General features: G+C 42.4%; 1 protein-coding gene across 1 annotated transcript in view; it reads right to left on the reverse strand.

The window, feature by feature from the left end:
• DOCK8 (dedicator of cytokinesis 8) overlaps positions 1-19,208 on the reverse strand; it is a 192,716-nt gene that overhangs the window by 64,593 nt on the left and 108,915 nt on the right. Inside the window, exons 21-26 of the mRNA XM_049772796.1 lie at positions 18,391-18,560; positions 15,658-15,744; positions 11,263-11,358; positions 5,452-5,601; positions 2,727-2,840; positions 557-712 (exon numbers count right to left, since the gene is read on the reverse strand). Coding sequence (XP_049628753.1) covers positions 557-712; positions 2,727-2,840; positions 5,452-5,601; positions 11,263-11,358; positions 15,658-15,744; positions 18,391-18,560 — 773 coding nt within the window. The remainder of the gene's footprint in view (positions 1-556; positions 713-2,726; positions 2,841-5,451; positions 5,602-11,262; positions 11,359-15,657; positions 15,745-18,390; positions 18,561-19,208) is intronic.

The following is a 19,208-nucleotide window of genomic DNA, read 5'->3' on the forward strand; positions in this document are numbered from 1 at the left end:
ATCAAATCCAAGCACCAGTAGGAGTAATTTCTCTTCTCTTCTCTCCTCTCCTCCCCTTCCCTCTCCTCCCCTTCCTTCCCCTCCCCTCCTTTCTCCTCCCCTCCCTTCCCCTCTCCTCTCCTCTCCTCTCCTCTCCTCTCCTCTCCTCTCCTCTCCTCTCCTCTCCTCTCCTCTCCTCTCTCTTTTTTAATTTTTGGGCCACATCAATAATGACAAAATAGACTCTCTTTAAAACAAACTGTTTCAGATGAGACTCTAGTGCCTCAAGAATGAAATGATTAGAAACTTATTCAAGATGGACTCTTCTAGGGTCAGAGTGATAGCACAGTGGGGAGGGAGCTTGCCTTGCATGCTGCTAACCTGGGACTGACCCAGGTTCAATCCCTGGCATCCCATATGGTCTCCTAAGCCTGCCAGGAGCAGTTTCTGAGTGCATAGCCAGGAGTACCCCTGAGAGTCACAGGGTGTGGCCCAAAAACCAAAACCAGAAAAAAAAAACCCAAAAAATAATGAATGGTAAAAGTGTGTGACTTAACCCTTTTCAGCAATTGATTACCTGAGATGATATGGAGGGGCAGGGAGACACTGGAGTGGTATCAGTATTCATAAAGAAGAGATTCAAATTGAGATAATGCTCATGGCTGCAAAGAATTCTCAGGAACTCCAGCCTCATGGAAATGAGCGTTGGAAGGTTGTTGAGCTTGGCTGACAGCTGGGAATAAACATAAAACCAGAAACAAGCATTTATTATAAAGTAGATGAGATCAGGTAAATAGATACAAAAAAATCTCTTCTCTTCCCAGATCACCTAAGTTTAGTGAAACTGATGGCCCATCACAACAGATGGAGATGTAGAAGAGATGGAGATGTAGAAAAGGCCCAACAATTTGCATTTTTTTTACTCCTCCATTAACGAGTCCAACCTAACAGCTATTCAAAACGAGGATCTTGCCCCAACTCCCTGCCCTCGTCATATCTGCAATATTCTGGGAACTGTGCATTGAAAATAATCTTCAGGTATGTCTTCAGTGGAACAAAATATAACTGACTTTACAAAAACCCTGCTGTGTCTGAGAAACTAAATAAAAGGGGCTGTCCCCACATGGAGCCACACAAAACTAATGGAATATGGCAGGTGACTTTAATGTCACAGTGTTCTTTTGTGGTTTCTAATTAAAGGCCCCTCAGGAAGTTCTCCCACCAGTTCCCTAGGTAAAGGCATCAAATTACCTAGAAGAACATGCAGTCTCTGTAGTAAAGCACAGAAGTTTGCCCTAAAGTGGAGAGGAAGATGTAGAGAAGTAAAGGGAAAGTGGGAAGAATTTTCAAGGCAAATCCTCCCTCCATTGATGTCATGAATGAAAGATTTCCCTCCTCCTGATTCACAACTGTGTGTAGTCCTGTGCAAAGTTTACCTGGCACCTTCAGTAATGTGTGTGCCTTGTGCCAGTTAAATTGCCTTTCTCTTCCTCAAACAAATCCACATAACTTGATCTTTCTAGTCCCGCCTCCCAACTAGAGGGGGCAATAATGGAGGCACCAGGACCAAACAGTTATAAGCCCACTAAGTAATTAACTAGATACAGAGAGGACCACGCATTCTAGCAGCCCCTGGGGGGAAGAGTGGAGGATATGGGAGGCAGGATGGGAGCGGTTGTGGGAGGACAATTTGGTGGTGGGAATTCCCCTGATTCAATGTAAATATGTACCTGGAATATTACTGTGAACGATATGTAAGCCACTACAATTAAAATGAAAATTATGTTTAGTAAAATGCTTTTGATTACTTTTTAAAAGGAACTTATCTCTGGATCTGTAGTTTTCAGTCTGTTATGTTCTTGGAGCTTGGTGAGCCAGAATTTGGAAAAATCCAGTTCAAAACTGGGAACAGTATCCCAGGAAACTGTGTTTTTACATGTTCCCTGACCTAAATCTGCCTGTTATTATCAATTGGCAGTGAGTTTAACAATTTTGAACTTACATTTAGTTTTAGTTGCATTAAAAGTTCATGGCATCATGGGGTAATTAAAAAAAGAGAGAGAGAGAAAGGGGAAGGAAAGGAAGGAGTATATATTCATTTCAAGCTTGTTTCTCTCTCAGTTTTTTCTTTTTAAAATCAGGGTTTTTAAAAACAAAAATTTCACAATTAAAACTTATTTAATTACCTGAATGTGTGAAGAGAGACTCATACTTTAGATTTTAGACTTGGTCAAAAGAATAAATGAATTTTCTGGCTTGATGTTAAATAGAAGCAAGTAAAATATATCACTAGCAAGTTCTAGTTCCTGTAGATTAACCCATTAATTTGTTTGTACTGAATTGATTACTTTCAAAAAATAATGTACGGAGCCAGAGAAATAGCACAGCAGTAGGTTGTTTGCCTTGCACGCGGCTGACCCAAGACAGATCCGGGTTCGATTCCTAGCATCCTATACGGTCCCCTGAGCCTTCCAGGAGTGATTTCTGAGCACAGAGCCAGGAGTAACCCTTGAGCACTGCTGGTTGTGCCCCCAAAACAAAACTAAACAAACCAAAAAAGCATGTACATGAATGTATAAAAGAGGTCCATGTCATCAAACAAATGAAACAAGGAAGACATCACAAAAGACAGAAACAGTAAGTGTTGATCATTCTGAGGCAAGGCAAAACTAGCATGCCATGGCAATGATCTTCACAGAAGAGGGGAAAAGATGAGCAGCAACAAGGCTTGATCAAGGAGCACTCACCTGGTTGCAATAATGCTTGACAAGGTTAAACACAAAGCATCGATCCATGAGTGAGAGAAGGTCATACAAGAAGAAAGCCAGGCTGATGTTCATCTTTTCTGCCTGTTCACTTTCCTTAAAAACAAACACACCTAGGTTATCTGTGGTAAATCTTACTCATGAGTTCCTAGGTTTTGTGGAAATGTCAGGTGAGACCAATTCTATGGCTGAGTTGGTATTCTTTTGGGAGATAACTGAACATAGCAATTTGACCCTGCAAAAATTTTTAGCAAATATAATTCAGTTCTTTATTGGAACCATAAATAAGAGTTAATAAGTTAGAGTTATTTACTGTGAATATCTAGGTACATTCATTCCAGTCTTTTCTCCTAATTCATGTATGTATTTATATAATTAGATTCTTTCTTTACATAACATTGGATCCTAAATGTCTTTTTTTTTTTTTTTTTTTGGTTTTTGGGTCACACCTGGCAGCGCTCAGGGGTTACTCCTGGCTCTATGCTCAGAAATCGCTCCTGGCAGGCTCAGGGAACCATATGGGATGCCAGGATTCGAACCACCGACCTTCTGCATGAAAGGCAAACACCTTATCTCTGTGCTATCTCTCCGGCCCCAGGTCCTAAATTTCTTTTCTTCTTCTTTTTTTTTTTTTTTTTTTTTTTGCTTTTGAATCACACCTGGCAGTGCTCAGGGGTTACACCTAGCTCAAGCTTAGAAATCGCTCCTGGCAGGCACGGGGGACCATATGGAATGCTGGGATTCGAACCACCATCTGTCCTGGGTTGGCCGTGTGCAAGGCAAATGCCTTATCACTGTGTTATTGCTCCGACCCCTAAATTTCTTTATTCAATGTTTTATTACGAACATCTCCATATATATGTATATGTATATATATATATATATATAAAATATATATATATATTTTTTTTTGGCTAGGCTACAACCTATGGTGTTCATGGCTTACTCCCATATCTGTGCTCAGTGATCACTCCTGGCAATGATCAGAGGTTAGGGTATACGGTATATATATGGTATATGGAGTACTAGGGATTAAACCAGGGTTGGCCTCATGCCAAGGCAAGTGCCTTAATCCCTGTACTGACTGGCTAGACAGCTCCCTATAGGTTTTTAAACATGACCGCAAAGTCACAGGTTTTTCGGTTTGATCATACTCAGGAGCTATTTCTGGCTTTGTGCTTGACGGTCAATCCTGTCAGTGCACAGGGGACCAAGTGTTGCTGGGACTCACCTGGGAATTTCCACAAGAAAACCATGTCTATTTTCCCTGGAATCATGTTTAGTTTTTCAGAACTCGTTTAAAGAGACTGTCATATAATTTTAAATAAGGGCCTATCATATTTATACAATTTGGTAAATATTATTTTGACAAAACTAATTTGCAATGTATTCACTATTTTCAATGACACAGATTTACAGTTTATAAGGATTGATGAAGAAATCTAGTAAGGATAAAAATATTAGTTTTTACCTGAGAAATTTCCTCTCTCCAATTAGGCAGTGTTCCCAGACTCATGTGAACTCATGCCTGAATTGAGGTTAGAGATTTTGTTTTGATTCTTAGTGCTCACATTTCTGAGGGATTTTATAGCACTTCCAAGCAAATGGAATTCAGTTCTTTATATTAGGCCCTTTACTTTCAGAACAATAAATCAGTATTCTCTGAAATGACTGAAAATGTTTAAAAATATTTTCCATTTGTTACAATGTGCATTTTGAGAATGCAAAAAAACTTGACCAGACATTGGGATGGATCAAGAACTGACAAAGAATTTTCCAGAGAATCATGATTTCAGGATCCCCCACAAGGGTCTCCAGTTTCCTGAATGTTCTGGCCTTGGAATCTTCGTTCAATGGCTTTTCTGCTAGTTGGGTGATTTATTTGAGGTGCTGGGGATCAAACCCAGGACCTCACACATTCCAGAGAAGTGCTCTCTCATTGATTTCACACCACCCCATTCCTACGTGTAACCCTAGAAAAGCTGATCAACCTGGGCTTCATTTTTTATGTCTGCCAATAATAGAGATACTGTAGCCTGCTCTCATTAAATTTGCCAGGAAAAATAACTAAATGGAAATTTTTTTCAAAATACTTGGCATTAAACATGATGCTTCCTTGGGATAAAATTATCACAATTACTACTGATTCAAAATTAACAGCTACCATTAAAACTTCTGCATTCACAGCTAATCCTGCCTTCATACTAGCTCTCTAGCCTTTAACTTTCCATTTTGAAAAATTTTTTATGCATACATGAAAGGTAGAAGAGTAGAACCAAGAACTCCAATATACCCTTTATCCAGATTTAGCAATACTTTACATTTTGCTATATTTTCTTTATCATTTTCTCTTCATTCATAGTTTTATTTTTAAATTTCAGAATCATTTGAGAGTAGTTTACAAATATCCTGCCCCTATTCCCCACAATGCTTCAAGGAGTATCATCTAAAAACAAGGTATTTCCTCTCTTATTTCAATGATACAGTGATTTCAGAGATCAAAATTCTATATAACAATTTTTTTAGTGATTTCCTAACCTTACGACTTACCTCTAAGTCCTGTCTCATCTAAGATGCTGCACTGAGATGTCCTGCACACTTTGTGACATTTTAATTACTGCCTAAGATCAAGATAATTTCCTTTGATAATAAAAGAAACACATTCAAAAGAAAGTATTTAGAAAGGGAAAGGCAACCTGACAGTTACCTTCTGAGGTTTAACCAGAAGGGCTGCAATCTCTGAGGTGACCACATTTACAATGGTGGTGATGTCATCTTGGAAGCGGTCAGAGAAGCGAGTCCTCCGGAAACTGTCCTGTTTGTCCATGTTATGTACATACTGGGCCATGCTTTTCACCTAAAAGAGAAAGGAGGAGATGCCAACAAGAAAATGAGCTGCAGGAAAGGGGGGAGATGGCAAGAAAAGTTCATTCATCACGGACTCTTGAACACTTAATCTGAGCTGGTGGTTGCCTGAGCAAGCTGAGGACTGCAGAATGTTCCCCACATACAAATGGTTGCCATGGTGGCAAGGTGGAAAGGGTGCCCTCTTTTTGACCCCAAAGTCAGGGGATTCCCTCAGCCTGTGCAGGAAGCTGATGTTTTAGCTGCAGTGTTCTCAGGTTCCTTGAAGCTGCCACATCCGTAAAGACAGGCCCAGCCCACACTCTGCTGTCTCAGATAGGCATCACTCTGCATGGCACACAGCCCATGCATAGAAGAAATGGAAAGGACATTTTCTGATGTGAGCCACAAACACTGTTGCCCCTGAAACTACAGCAAAGAAAAGAGGAGAAATGTTTTGTTCTTTGGGCCACTCCCAGTGGTATTCAGGGCTTACTCCAGACTCTGCACTCAGGGATCACTACAGGCAGAGCTCAGAATACCTTATAGTAAAAGGTGAAAGATTTATGCGACCTGAAGAGAAAAGCCTTAAAGAGAAATCTGAAGAGAAACCAGAGTATTCAGAGAACCTTATAGGATGCCAGGGATTAAACCTGGGTTGGTCATGTACAAGGCAAGTGTCCAATCTGCTGAACTATCTCTCTAACCCCAGAAATATTCCTCTTCCCTTGAATACCATAATAGAATGGGGGATATGGTTTATTGAGAAGCAATTTTACAGTGCATTGACAAACACAACCACTGATCAGAACACTGACTCCAGAAGAACTTGTTTTGTGTTTTGTAAGATTAACTTCATGTAGAAACGTAATTTTCATAGGGACCATCCCAGAGGTACTGTAGAAGGACCCAGGGACACTTCTAGTGATGCTCAAACTAGCAGTGATGGCCTGAAAGGTTGATACTTGGACCAATAATGCTCTGGTGGCCACCCAAGCTACATTCAGCAATGCTGGGGCAATAAGAGTACAGGAAGACGTGCAATGCCAGGGTCAAAACTCAGGGCCTCAAACATGATGGAAGTGTACCCCTTGATCTATTTCCCTGGTGCTCTCTCTCTGTGTCTGTTGATAGTTTTTGTTTGTTTGGTTTTTGGGCCATACATAGTGGCACTCAAGAGTTACTCCTGTGGCTCTGTGCTCAGAAATCGCCCTGGCTCGGGGGACCATATGGGAAGCTGGTGATCAAACCTGGGTCCGTCCTGGGTCAGCCGCGAGCAAGGCAAACACTCTACAACTATGCTACCACTTGGGCCCCTGTAGTTAGTTTTTAATAAGACTCTCTCTATTGGTGACTGCCTATAGTATTACAGCACAGCTCAGTATTTGCCACAATTTCAAATCAAGATCTTGCACACACTTTTGAGCTTCTTCTTGGAGCCAGAAGCTTCACAGACCAGGTTTGATAGAGTAACACAATGGTTTAGAGTGCCCTTCTTGCAAACATGTAGTCATGAGTTCAAGTTTCAGGCACCTCAAGTATGCTGAGCATGAGCCTGTCAACTCTGCTCTTTTAGTATGAAGGCTCTGCTGCCTGAGATCTCCAGCAATGCACACAGTTACTGACCACACCACAGGCAGGTATGTATAAGCATCACAACAAAGGGGCATGAGGCATGACCTCCAGTGAGCACCCCAGCTGAAAAAAAGAACATGTGCTACCATCCTCTAGGAAGCACCAACCATAATGTGTGCACCTAAATTAAGAGAGTGACTGCTGGTGAGCACTTGTGCAAGTCTTATAGCTAAAGAAGTGCAAACCTCAGTGAGTACTTCAGTTCAAAGCTTGAGCACAACATTCAGGCCTGTGTGTGAACCCCCTAGTCATCACAACAATGAAGGGAATGCATATAGGGAGGGAAGAAAAAAAGGAAGGAAGGCAGGAAGGAAGGAAGATAAAAGAAGAAGGGAAGGAAAGAAGAAAGGAGGGAAGGAAGGAAGGAAGGAAGGAAAGAAGGAAAAAAGAAGGAAGGAGGGAAGGAGAGAGGGAAGGAAAGAAGGAAAAAGGAAGAAAGGAGAGATGGAAAGAAGGAAGGAAAGAGGAAAGAAAGGAAGGAAGGGAAGGAAGAAAGGAGGTAAGGAAGGATAGTAAAAGAAAGAAGGGAAGGAAGGCAGAAAAAGGAAAGGAGGAAGGGTGGAAAAAGAAAAAAGGAAAGAAGGAAGGGAAGGGGGGTAAAGGGAAGAAAGGAAAGTAGGGAGGGCTGGAGGTAGAAAGGAATGAAGGGAGAAAAGAATATAAAGAAAGATAAAAATAAAGAAAGGAAGACACAAAGGATAAGTAAGGAAGGGAAGGAAGGAGTGAAGGAAGGAGAGGAGGGAAGGAAGAGAATACCCATAAAGCACAATCACCCCCATTGGTACAATTGTGCTGCATCCTGTTCTTGTGAGAAGGAGTCTACTGAACCCTCTGGGTCATTGTTCTGGTGTGTCCAGACTAGGGACTCACTGAAAGGAAATGGTCCTAGAAGTTAAACTGCCCATATCTTTCTGCAGGTGACCTCATGGGCCAGGGCTGTCCTCAAACAATCTGGATGAGAAAACTGATTCCAGGAACTGGTGGGAGCACTTTATGAACCAAGAGCACATTTCTGTTCATATTTTTGTCCCATCAGGGAAGTCTAGACTGAGAGGCATTCAGGATCCTTTGGATGTACAGGCAGCACAGGGGCTTGAAATTCTCAGCCTTGTATTTGCTGAGCAAGTGATCTAAACTTTGGAGCCATCCTTTTGGTCTCAGCAGATCTGCTTCTAAGAACTAGGAACTGGTAGTTTTTACTAGCACTTGAGAGATTTAACAGATTAGAAAACAAAAAGGAAGGCCAGAGAGAAAACACTCTTGCCTTGCATGTAGCTGACCCAGTTCCATATCTGGTACCGTGTTGTTGGTCTCTGAGCAACACCAGCTGTGACTCTGAATACCCCGAGTTCCACCTACTGCTACCCTGGAGGTCCCTAAGCATCTTCTATGTGACCTGGGGAATTGCCCCCACTGTAAAGCCAGAGTGACTGCAGCATCTGGCCCTCGTATTAAACTACTTCCTGGCCCTGCTAACCCACAAGGGCCAAAAGTTGATTGGACAGGACCATCAGGCATCATGACTAAGACTCTCTGAGACCTTAAAAGTCTGTCTCAGCAGTTTCTAGAAGCATAGGGGTTTTTTCATGAGCAAGTGAGAAATTTTCCCAAGGATTGTATTCAACAGCTCTAATGCCAAAGCGTTTGTTCATTTGTTCACAACTTAAACTTCTGGAAGACCCTCCCTCCCCAAAGTAAATAAGGAGAGAAAAAGATGTATTATTTAAATATTTAAATAAAAATTAAAATATATATTTATCTTTGACTTAATATTGTATTTGGTTTTGTTTGCTTTTATTTGGGGAGAAGCAGGACAGATCTCAACCCAGAGTCCCCTATGTACAAAGCCTATGCTCTATTATTGAGCCCCAGATACATTTTCTATATTCTGTGTGTTTTATGGAAGATGACATGGATAGTTGAGGAAGGGCTCAGTACATTCCATCTCAAGCCTCACATGAGAACATGTATTCTTCCTTGCCTGATCCTCCTTGATTTAGGACACAAGCATTTAAAAAAATCATTATAAATTTTTGTTCAGTTTTAGAGTCACAACCAGAAATGCTCAGGATTTACTCCTGACTCTGTACTCAGAGGTGAATCCCAGGTATGCTTGGAAAACCATATGGGATGCTGGGAATCGAACCTGTGTTCAGCCAAGTGCAAGGCAACAAGTACCCTATCCATTGTGCTCTCACTCTGGCCCTAAACATGTCATTTTGTATCACAGCATCTCACACACAAGGTGGGAAGGACAGATCTGTATGTGTGCTTTTGTTCTTTCCTAATGAAAGTGTCTTTCTTATTATGTTCCTAACAAATGACTTGTGAAGACAAGGCTTCTTTGTTGGGGGACTTACCCTAATCCTGATTCTGTACCCACTAACCAACCTAGTAAGAGAGTTTCAGGATTCTATGGGGCATTTGGCTGCTGCCTGCTGAGTTTGGCTATCCTACAGCCAGCAAATAGTTCTCACAATGCTGTACTTGCAACTCTTGGACTCTTTCCAAACCATCAGCAACTTGTCCTTTGGATCTCCAGGGAGAACACCCAGGAGAAATATTAGTAAATGCATCTCCCATTATTTGTTAGGAAAAATAAGGCAGGAGAACATATATCCCTCCACTGACCTTTGTGGCACCTTCAAAGCAATGATCCTGCTAAAGAAGTCCCTTCATACAAAATTTTATGTCCTCAGTAAACTAGGTCACCCATGTACCTTGGGTCCCCAAAGTCTGTCTCAGCAGTTTCTAGAAGCACAGGGGTTTATTCATTAGCATATGAGAAATTTGCACAAGGATTGTGTTCAACAGCTCTAATGCCAAAGTATTTATTCATTAGCGCTTGGGCATTCACACAACTAACTGGTGTTAAAAGCCGCCCAGATTGTTGCCCAAGGAAGCTTTTCTTCCCTTTCATTTTCTTCAAGCTACAGGGGAGGGGACCGTTTCATCCTTTAAGTAACTTCCTGGGCATCCATAAAGCAAGTGCATAAACTGAGCATGGAAGCTGAAGCACCAGAACTGAGTTTGAGATCAGTTTCCTGGCAAACTTTTGGCAGAAAGTTCCATCTGCTTCCAGTCCAACCCCTGCTCCAGCTTCTGCCCTACTGTCACTGAACCATGAGAAACTGAGTTCTTTGAACTATATTGCTTGTCCTTAAGCTTCTTCTTTGTATTGGCCAATGGAAGAATAAAGAAATCCTGTGTGCCAGGAGCGGTGGCACAGTGGTAGGGCATTTGCCATGTATGTGGCTGACCTAGGACGGACCGTGATTCGATCCCCTGGCATCCCATATGGTCCCCCAAGCTAGGAGCGATTTCTGAGCTCAGAGCCAGGAATAAGCCCTGAGCATCACTGGGTGTGGTCCAAAATCAATCAAACAAACAAACAAACAAAAGAAAGCCTGTATTTTATACCCCCTAATTATGTCAGGGGTAAATAATTCTCTAAGAGCCATGTCTGATCCTGGGCTCTCTCTTCTCAGTTCAGGCAATTCAAAGAGATGGAGATAGAGAAAGGTTTCCAGAACTTGCTACTTGTTCCCTGGTGCCACACCAAGCTTTATCTGCTCCTGGAAGCCTGCTCCACTCTGAGTAGAGTCCCTCTTGCAAAAGTTTTTAAAAGAACCTTTTTGAGTGGTGCCAACAGGCTTGGGTTCTAAGCAGTAGAGCCCTGGGAGTCTTGTGTGCTCTGTGTGCTGGCTAGCTCTACACGTGCTGAAAGGAGGAGTGTCTTTGCAACTGTGAGAGATTCTTGGGAGTTTGGAGAGCTCTCAGGGTGGGCTTGAAGTTTCTCTCCTGGACCCACTGATAAATGTGCCAGATGAAAAGTAACGTCCATCTCATGTCTGATTCTCAGCTCCCTGCAACTGGAGGTGAGTGAAGTGGTACTTACTGATGAGGCCTTTGGCAATTTTTCTTTTTAATAAACATGGCCAAGTGATTCTATGTACTATTTGAATTTGTCCTTCTCAAAGACAAAATGTACTTCATAGCAGGGTAGAAGATGGCAAGATATGAAAACACAGGCACTTACCAGCAGCTCAAAGAAGAACCAGGCGTACTTGAAGACAGTTTCTCTCACCATTCCTGTGCTCACCACCATCTGCAGGGCCAGCTCCTCATGGAAATGCTAGGTAGCAACCATAAAAATCAGTCAGTGATGACCAGCACTTGGCTTACTGTCTCTTTACTTTCTTTCGCCAATTATAATTGCTTGTTATTTACTGAAATATATATATCATGGCAAAGTCAATGCTGATGGGCTTTGGGAAGTGGAAGATTAATGGTAACCCTTTACTGGAAAGCTACATTTGAGGATTAGCATCAGCAGAGGAGGGATGCTGCATTCTGGGGTAGTGCTTCAAGCTGGGACTGTATTACTCTCTTTTCAGCCCTCTTTGTGGCCTTGTGAAAACCATCGCTCTCTGGATGTTTTCTCATCCATACCCTGCTGGCTGACAATGTTGCCTCTCAAGTTGAGTATGTAACAGAAAGTTGTGGGGGGCCTGTCCAGACACAGATGCCTGTGCCCCAACCGAAGTCTCAGCTCCGATTGGTCTAGAGCTTAGGAAATTGTTCTCACAAGTTTCAGGTGATGCTATTAGAGAACCAGTGTCTTGAGGGTCTCTAATGCCCCCTGCAAGGGGGGTATTTTTTTTTTTTTTGACAGGCACACTCTAGCTTTATGGGCATTGTAATGGGTTGGTTTTAGAAACAGATCCTCTATAATCAGAACACAAAGTGTTAGCTGCCCAAACGTATAACTTCCCAAATTCCACGTCAGGTGCAAGAATGTTCCTTAGCTCCATTTTATGCAAAACAAATGTGACTTTTACAACTTTCCTGTGCTTTTGTCAATGCTCTTGACAATAGAATAGTTTTAATGGAAAAAAAAATAAACACACATTAGAGACTAGGGCTGGAGAGAGAATAGAAGGTAAAGCATTTGCCTTGTATGAGGCCAACCCAGGTTCTATCCCCAACATCAAATACAATCCCCTGATTCTGCCAGGAGAATTCCCAGAGTGCAGAGCCTGGAGTAACTCCTGAGTACTATCTGAAGTGGCCTGATACAGGAAAATAAAGAAAAAGTTTAATACTGAAAAGTCAACTCATGTCAACTTGCCTGAGACTTTCTCCTTGTCAAAGGAAATTTCTGCATCTCAGAGAGTCTTAGTTTTGGTACACGGAAATGATTGCTCAGCCTTATGAGGAACAAGAAAGCTTTGACATTTTCTGTGACTAGGATTCTACTTACAATCACCGATTAACTCATTTTCTTCCTTCCTTCCTTCCTTCCTTCCTTCCTTCCTTCCTTCCTTCCTTCCTTCCTTCCTTCCTTCCTTCCTTCCTTCCTTCCTTCCTTCCTTCCTTCCTTCCTTCCTTCCTCCCTCCCTCCCTCCCTCCCTCCCTTCCTCCCTCCCTTCCTCCCTTCCTCTCTCCCTCCCTCCCTTCCTCTCTCCCTCCCTCTCTCCTTCCCTCCCTCCCTTTGTCTGTTTCTCTTTCCTATTATCTCCCTCCCCTTCCTCGGTACCTCCAAATAAAATGTTTTGTTTGTTTTGTTTTTTTTACTTAAAAAAAGTTAGCCAGCCTAACACAAAAAAGAGACACATAGAAACTCTATGTGTAGCAGTCTGGGGACTCAAACTACTATTCCAGGTGGTTTATGATGGCTAATGGGTCCACGTCAGTGTTCCAGCTTGCCAGTTGGTTCCACTTCAGTCTGGCAGGAGGTAAGTGCTGATAACACATTTGTTCGCTGTTAAGAATCTCTGGTAAAGTTCTCCTATCTGGAAGAGCTTCATAGGCTGAGATCTTGTCTAGCAGATGCTCTGAGTGTGCTTACCCTATCACTTCGATCCACTGGGATCTTCCCACTGTACAAAAGACATGCTCCGTTGGCTTCAAAGGTGACCTCGGGAAACCAGGTCAGTTTGACAGCCCAAGTCTTAAGGCCACAAGAGATTAGAGAAGGATAAGCTGCTTCTTACTACATGCTGCTTAGCAGGCAACAGAATGACAATAACACCTTGCTCTAGGAGTTACAGAAAACAGGCCAACAGCTAAACCCTTTAGGCAGAGCTATCCAGGAAGCATACTGACTGTTTTCTGGCCATGAAACATTTCTTTTCTAGTCACTGAACAGACCAGAAGTCAAGCCAGAGCAAGGTGCTTGCAGCATCAAGCAGAACTGTGGCAGGAGCAAATTAGGCCTCGTCTTAAGGAAGTTGCTCTTGCTGCAGAAAAATCAGTTTTGATTTTGTTTTTAGTTTTTGTTTTGTTTTTGCTTAGTTTCTTCCTTGTTTTTACATCTTAATTTCAAAAAGGTGAATAGAGAGAACTTTGCCTGTCACTAGTTAGAAATGATTCATTAATAGGTTAAGATTTATAGTTGCCCTTATAATGACTTATTTTTAAAAAACATGGGTCTTGTTTTATTTTGTTTGCCCTGGCAGTGCCCAGGGCTGACTCCAGTCTTGTGCTCAGGGTTCACTGAGATGGGGGGATGGACATTCATATGCAATGGCAGGAACTAAACTGAGGTTTAGTTGCTTTGCAACATGCAAAGCAAGTGTCTTAAGCCTTGTTATGTCTCTTGAGCCCCAACTGAGTTTTCTTGCTGTTTTGTTTTGGGCCCAGAACCAACATGCTTGGGGCTTTCTCTTGATTGTGCTCAAGGGTCACTCCTGGAAAGGTTCAAAGAACCATAATCCGGAGAAACTAGGTGTAAGGCAAACACCCCATGCACTGTTCTATCTCTCCAGTCTCTCCAATTATGTTTTTTAAGAAGAGAAAATGGTACTTGTAGCTTGTCACAGAAAATTTCAACGCTAACTTGTAGAATAAGTAAAAGTTTATTTTCAACACCTAGCCACAGTGCTTCTTCTCTTTGCTCATTTGTTCCTGGTCCCTCTTCCAGCATACATGGGTCTGGAGTGTAAAGAGCACATCGGCTAGGCAGCGCTTCCCCACCATACTCTTTTCTACCTGCTCCAAGAGAGCGGCACTCATCTCCATCTTGCCTATGCTATAGACTAAACAGCTCCCTTTGGAATTACTGGTTGCAAATGGTTTCCTGTATTAACCTTCACTAGCTTATTTATGTTAACAGGGCTCCAGGAAGACACTTAGGTTGGAAGGTAAGGAAAACTATTGCTGAGAACCTGGTTGCCTAGCCTAGGGGATAGTGGACACAGCCACTTCTCTCCCAGGGTCCTTTCTTGTATATAGTCTGTGCCTAGGACCGGGGATATGTATAAAAAGGAAAGCTCTGAGGTGGTAGAGGGCGGGTATAGGTAGGTGTGGTTTTTTTTTTTTTTTTTTAAAAAAAGAAAAGCTCTGGTCAGGAGTGGAACAGTCTGTATAGTGTCTGAACTCATAGGTAAGAAAGAATAGGAAAAAAATGATAAGGAAGCATTTCATAGTACTTCAAGGTGATTCTAAATAATTGCATTCATTTCTGTGAGGATGTGATGTCTCTAGCTCACTTTTTACTGCAAAAAAGAAGTGAAAGTAATGATTGTCAGCATCAGATAGGAATGTATTAGGAAGATTCCTTGTCAGGCTCCACATTTCATTACCTTCTACTAAATTAGGAATATGGTGGCAGGGACTAAAAATCATCTTGTTTCTTTTATTTTTTTGGTAATTTCTTTATTTTTGGAGTGCTACATCCAGTGACTCTAGGACTTACTCCTGGCTCTGTGCTCTGAAAGTCACTCCTGGAAGGTTCATGAGACCATATAGAATGCCAGGAATTGAACCTGAGTTGGCAGTATGTAGGATAAGCATCCTACCTGCTGTACTATCTCTCAGGCCCCTTCCCCCACCCCCTCCTTTTTTTTTGGTCACACCCAGTGGTGCTCAGGGGTTACTCCTGGCTCTGCACTCAGAAATCATTCCTGGCAGGCTCAGGGGACCATATGGGAAATCGGGAATCAAACCACTGTCTGTCCTGCGCTGGCCATGTTCAAGGCAAAGGCCCTACCACTGTGCTATTTCTCTGGCCCCCTCGATACATTTATTTTTATTAAAATACCATGAGTGATATGGCCGCATCCCTATAATGAATTTTCAGGCACACAAAGTTCACACCTCCACAACTACCACCAGGTGCCCCATTCCTCCACCACTCACCCCAGAATCCCTCCCACCCACCAAACTGACTGACTCCTTGATTGTTTAGTTTTAACTTTAATTGTGGTGGCAGCAATTGGTTTTAACTAGCCACACTGATCCACTTCTGAATGGAGGTAAAGTTGAAGAACCACTGATGTGCTAGGCTTCACTCTGTGTCTTTTGTGTGCGGTATGCGTGGGATGTATTACATGTTTGTGCACATGTGAGGAAGGGCCAGGGCCTGGCCAAGCAGGAGGGCCCTGTTGAGCCTATATTCAACCCGCAAAATCTCCCATGCTCTTCTTTGTACCTTTTTGCTGACTGGTCTTGGGACTGTGCTGGAATTGGGAACATCATTATTGTAGTAAGACATCCGGTTGCAGTTTCTCTCAGCGACCTGAAATACACAACTGACACTCAGCGGACAGCTGGCCACGGTGCACAGGTTAGATGAGCCAGACCTGAAAGTTACAGGCTTGAAATTCAGTTTCCATTTATTTCTTCCCCCACCCCCTGCCCTCTGGGCAGATAAGGTAAATAATTTTCATAAATAAGAAACAAAGATGATAAAACGACATCAAACTGTATTGGCTCTAAAAAGATCATGGCTGTCTGGCATAGCTTAAACATCACTTAGAAACTAAGCAAAAAGAAAAAAGAAAAAAAGAAAAAAGGCAGAGGAGCCTTTTTCCAGAGAGCAGGAAAAACGCATGGGCACAGTGCCTCACTGTGGGTTAATGCAGTACTGCCCCACTCTCTTGTGTCCCATATGATCCCCCAAGCCTAACAGGGTGCGAGTTCTAAGCGTAGAGCTAGGAGTAGCCCCTGAGCACTGCCGGGTGTGACCCCAAAAAACAAAACAACAACAAAAGATACCACAATCAACAAAGCAGTGAAAAATGACTCCTCTGGGCCATCAGAAAATTATATTGTTTAAAGAAAGAAGCCCTGAAAGTGAGGTTGAGTCGTGGTGTCTGGCACATATTAACACCCAGTTTGTAAGATTTGCATATTTTCATATTGCAAATACTTGCATTATTGTGATGAGTTGCTGAATGTAAACCTGGAAAGAGAGATGCAGTAGCAAACCATTACATTATATTTCTACTTTGTAGAAAGAGTAGACACAATGACTTTAAGAGCATGGATGATTATAAACTGCAGAAAAATAATTAAGTAAGTATGGAGCTTAAGTACTGCCTTTTTAAAAGGAGGGAAATAGTAGATGTGTGCACAAATTAATTACAAAGATGATACAGAGACTTTTTTTTTGTGTGGCCTTCACTGTGTTCTTTAATGTAAATATCTTATATAATGCCTGGCACATTAAAAAAAACTAAGAAATTAGGGGCTAGAGCTATGGTTAGAGCTTGCCTTGCATGCAGCTGAAAGGGTTTGATCCCCAACATCCTATATGGCCCCCCAAGGACCACCAGGAGTAATTCCTGAATGCAGAGCCAGGAGTAACCCCTGAACATTGCTGAATGTGGCTCAAAAACTACTAATTCGACTACAAATAATAATAATAAACAAGAAATAAACACTGGCTCATTATTATTAACCAAGATGTAGGCTTTATTTGAATTTCACTACTTATCCCCTCATGTCCTTTTTCCGTTCAGGATATAATTCACATCCCATAATGATCTTTTTTTTTAATAAAACTTTTCTGTTATAATTTCAAAAAATAACTATGTTTAGATGCTGGAGAAGGTAGGGTGCTTGCCTTGCAGGTAGCCAAACAAATTTCAATTCTTGGCACTTCATATGGGTACCCTTGGGTACCATTGGGTATGGCTCACAAACAAACAAAAATAAATCTGTTTAACAACTGATTCCAAAAACTCCTAAAATTTTACCAACCAGCTCTCAGAAATTGGTACCAGTCAGTTCCTGCATGTCCCGGGGTTGACTCTTCAAAAGGGAGGAGTCTTTAACAATTTCATATGATGGAACCTCTAAATCATCGGAATCCCAGGGGTGGATCCAGCGCTTTTCAAAGTCATAGATGACTGTGAGGTTCAGCCAGGGTTCAGAACCTCCACAGAGAGGAGAAAAAGGAGGCCAGGGCAGGAGCTGGCTTGCCCACAATACATGGCTGAGTGATGTCAGAGCTGAGACCCAACCCACACCCAGCTCTCTGGATTTCTTCTCACAAAGCCTCCTCCTGTCTCATCTCATGTGGGAAGGTTTTATGAGGGCAACTGTCTAAACCTGAAGGATCTGATTTATAAAATAATGCTACTCTCACTGCTTGGCCACTCTGCAGCTACAGATAACTGCACAAAAATTGCAGTCTAGGATTTCACATTCATTTTGGAAAACAATACTGAATCATAGACAGCAAAAGGATGCATCTTAGGGTATGCGAATTGTGATCATTTTTTTTAAATGTTCAATGAGAGATATTTTACAAAATATCAGAGCAGTGCTTCTGAAGATAGTGAGAGTCATCAACAGCAAGGATAGTATGAGAAGTGGTCATAGCCAGGAAGAACCGCAGGAGGCTTGAAAATCCTGGGACAGAAAATGGAAATGAAGGAAAAGAAATCTGAATAAGCTTGGAGTTAAAAATGATAAATAATAGCAGATAGAGCACTTGCCTTGAACACAATTGCCCAGGGTGATCCTTGGCATCTCATATGCCCCCCACCCTCACCGAGCTTTGTTTAGAGTGAGTCCTGAGCACACAGCCAGGAGTTTGCTATGATCACAGTTACCTGGGTTAAATTCCTGGCACCACATAAGGTCCTCCCAGCACTTACAAGAGTAATTTCTGAGTTTCAGAGCCAAGAGTAAGCCTTGAGCATTGCTAGGTATGGCCCGAATCTCCAGCTTCCCTCATATCCCCTCCTTTACCACACACAAATGAAAAAGTATTGGCCTAGAGACAGGGGTAAAGTGCTTGTCTTCCATTGAAGACCTAGGTTTGAATTCTAACATCATCCCTCCACTGAGCTCCAGTAGGGCCAAGCACAGAGCCAGGATCAGCCCCTGAGCACTGCCAGGCCTGAGCCTTGTTACAGAATTTAACATTTCCTACCTTGGAGGACATGATGCTCTTTACTTCCTCATCGGCTGCAGAGTGTGTGCCCACCAGGTCTGGGTTGCTGCTGCTCATCACTCGTGCCTGCAGCAGCTTGGAGCTCACAGCAGCTGCAGTTGTGCGCCCATAGGTGTGGTAGCGGGGGTCAGGCACAGCTGTAGGGCCGCCTGTGCTCCATCAGGTAGACATGCCAGTGGAAAAAAGTATCAGAGTCACTGATTGAGGGATGTGCTAAAGGATGGGATAAAACACGGGAGATAAGGTCATGTACCTGGGGTCTTAACCAATGCCTGGGGACTGGTTCCTGGTTGGGGTGAAGACTGTGGTCAACTGTAATCACTTTTAGTCAGATATCAGTGGTATGCTATTATCCTTCATTTTAATATTATTGAGTCCCCACCTGGTGATATTTTTGGGGTCATGTGATCGAACCCAGGTCTTGGAACATGCAGGGCATATGTTACTACTATTTATTTGAGTCACATCTCCAACTAATTTTGCTCTTGGTTTTAAAATGAAGGGACATGGCTAGACTTGGATCCTCTGCTAGAGAACTGAGATGGTAAAGAGTTACACATTTTGTCCCCCAACCAATATTCATATTAGTTTGATGCCAATGATATTAAGATAAAGAACAAGGAAGAGGAACAAGCACATGTCTCAAACAGTTCAGGGGAGCCTGTGGACTGCTGGGGCTTCAGATTGCAAAAAATAATTTGGAAATGTAGATTTTTTTTATGTATGGTATATGGTAACTATACCATATAGTAACTATAAGGTGATCACATTATAAGGCGTACAGCAAGGTTTTCCGA

This window comes from Suncus etruscus, chromosome 1 (assembly GCF_024139225.1).
Source record: "Suncus etruscus isolate mSunEtr1 chromosome 1, mSunEtr1.pri.cur, whole genome shotgun sequence".
NCBI lineage: Eukaryota > Metazoa > Chordata > Mammalia > Eulipotyphla > Soricidae > Suncus > Suncus etruscus.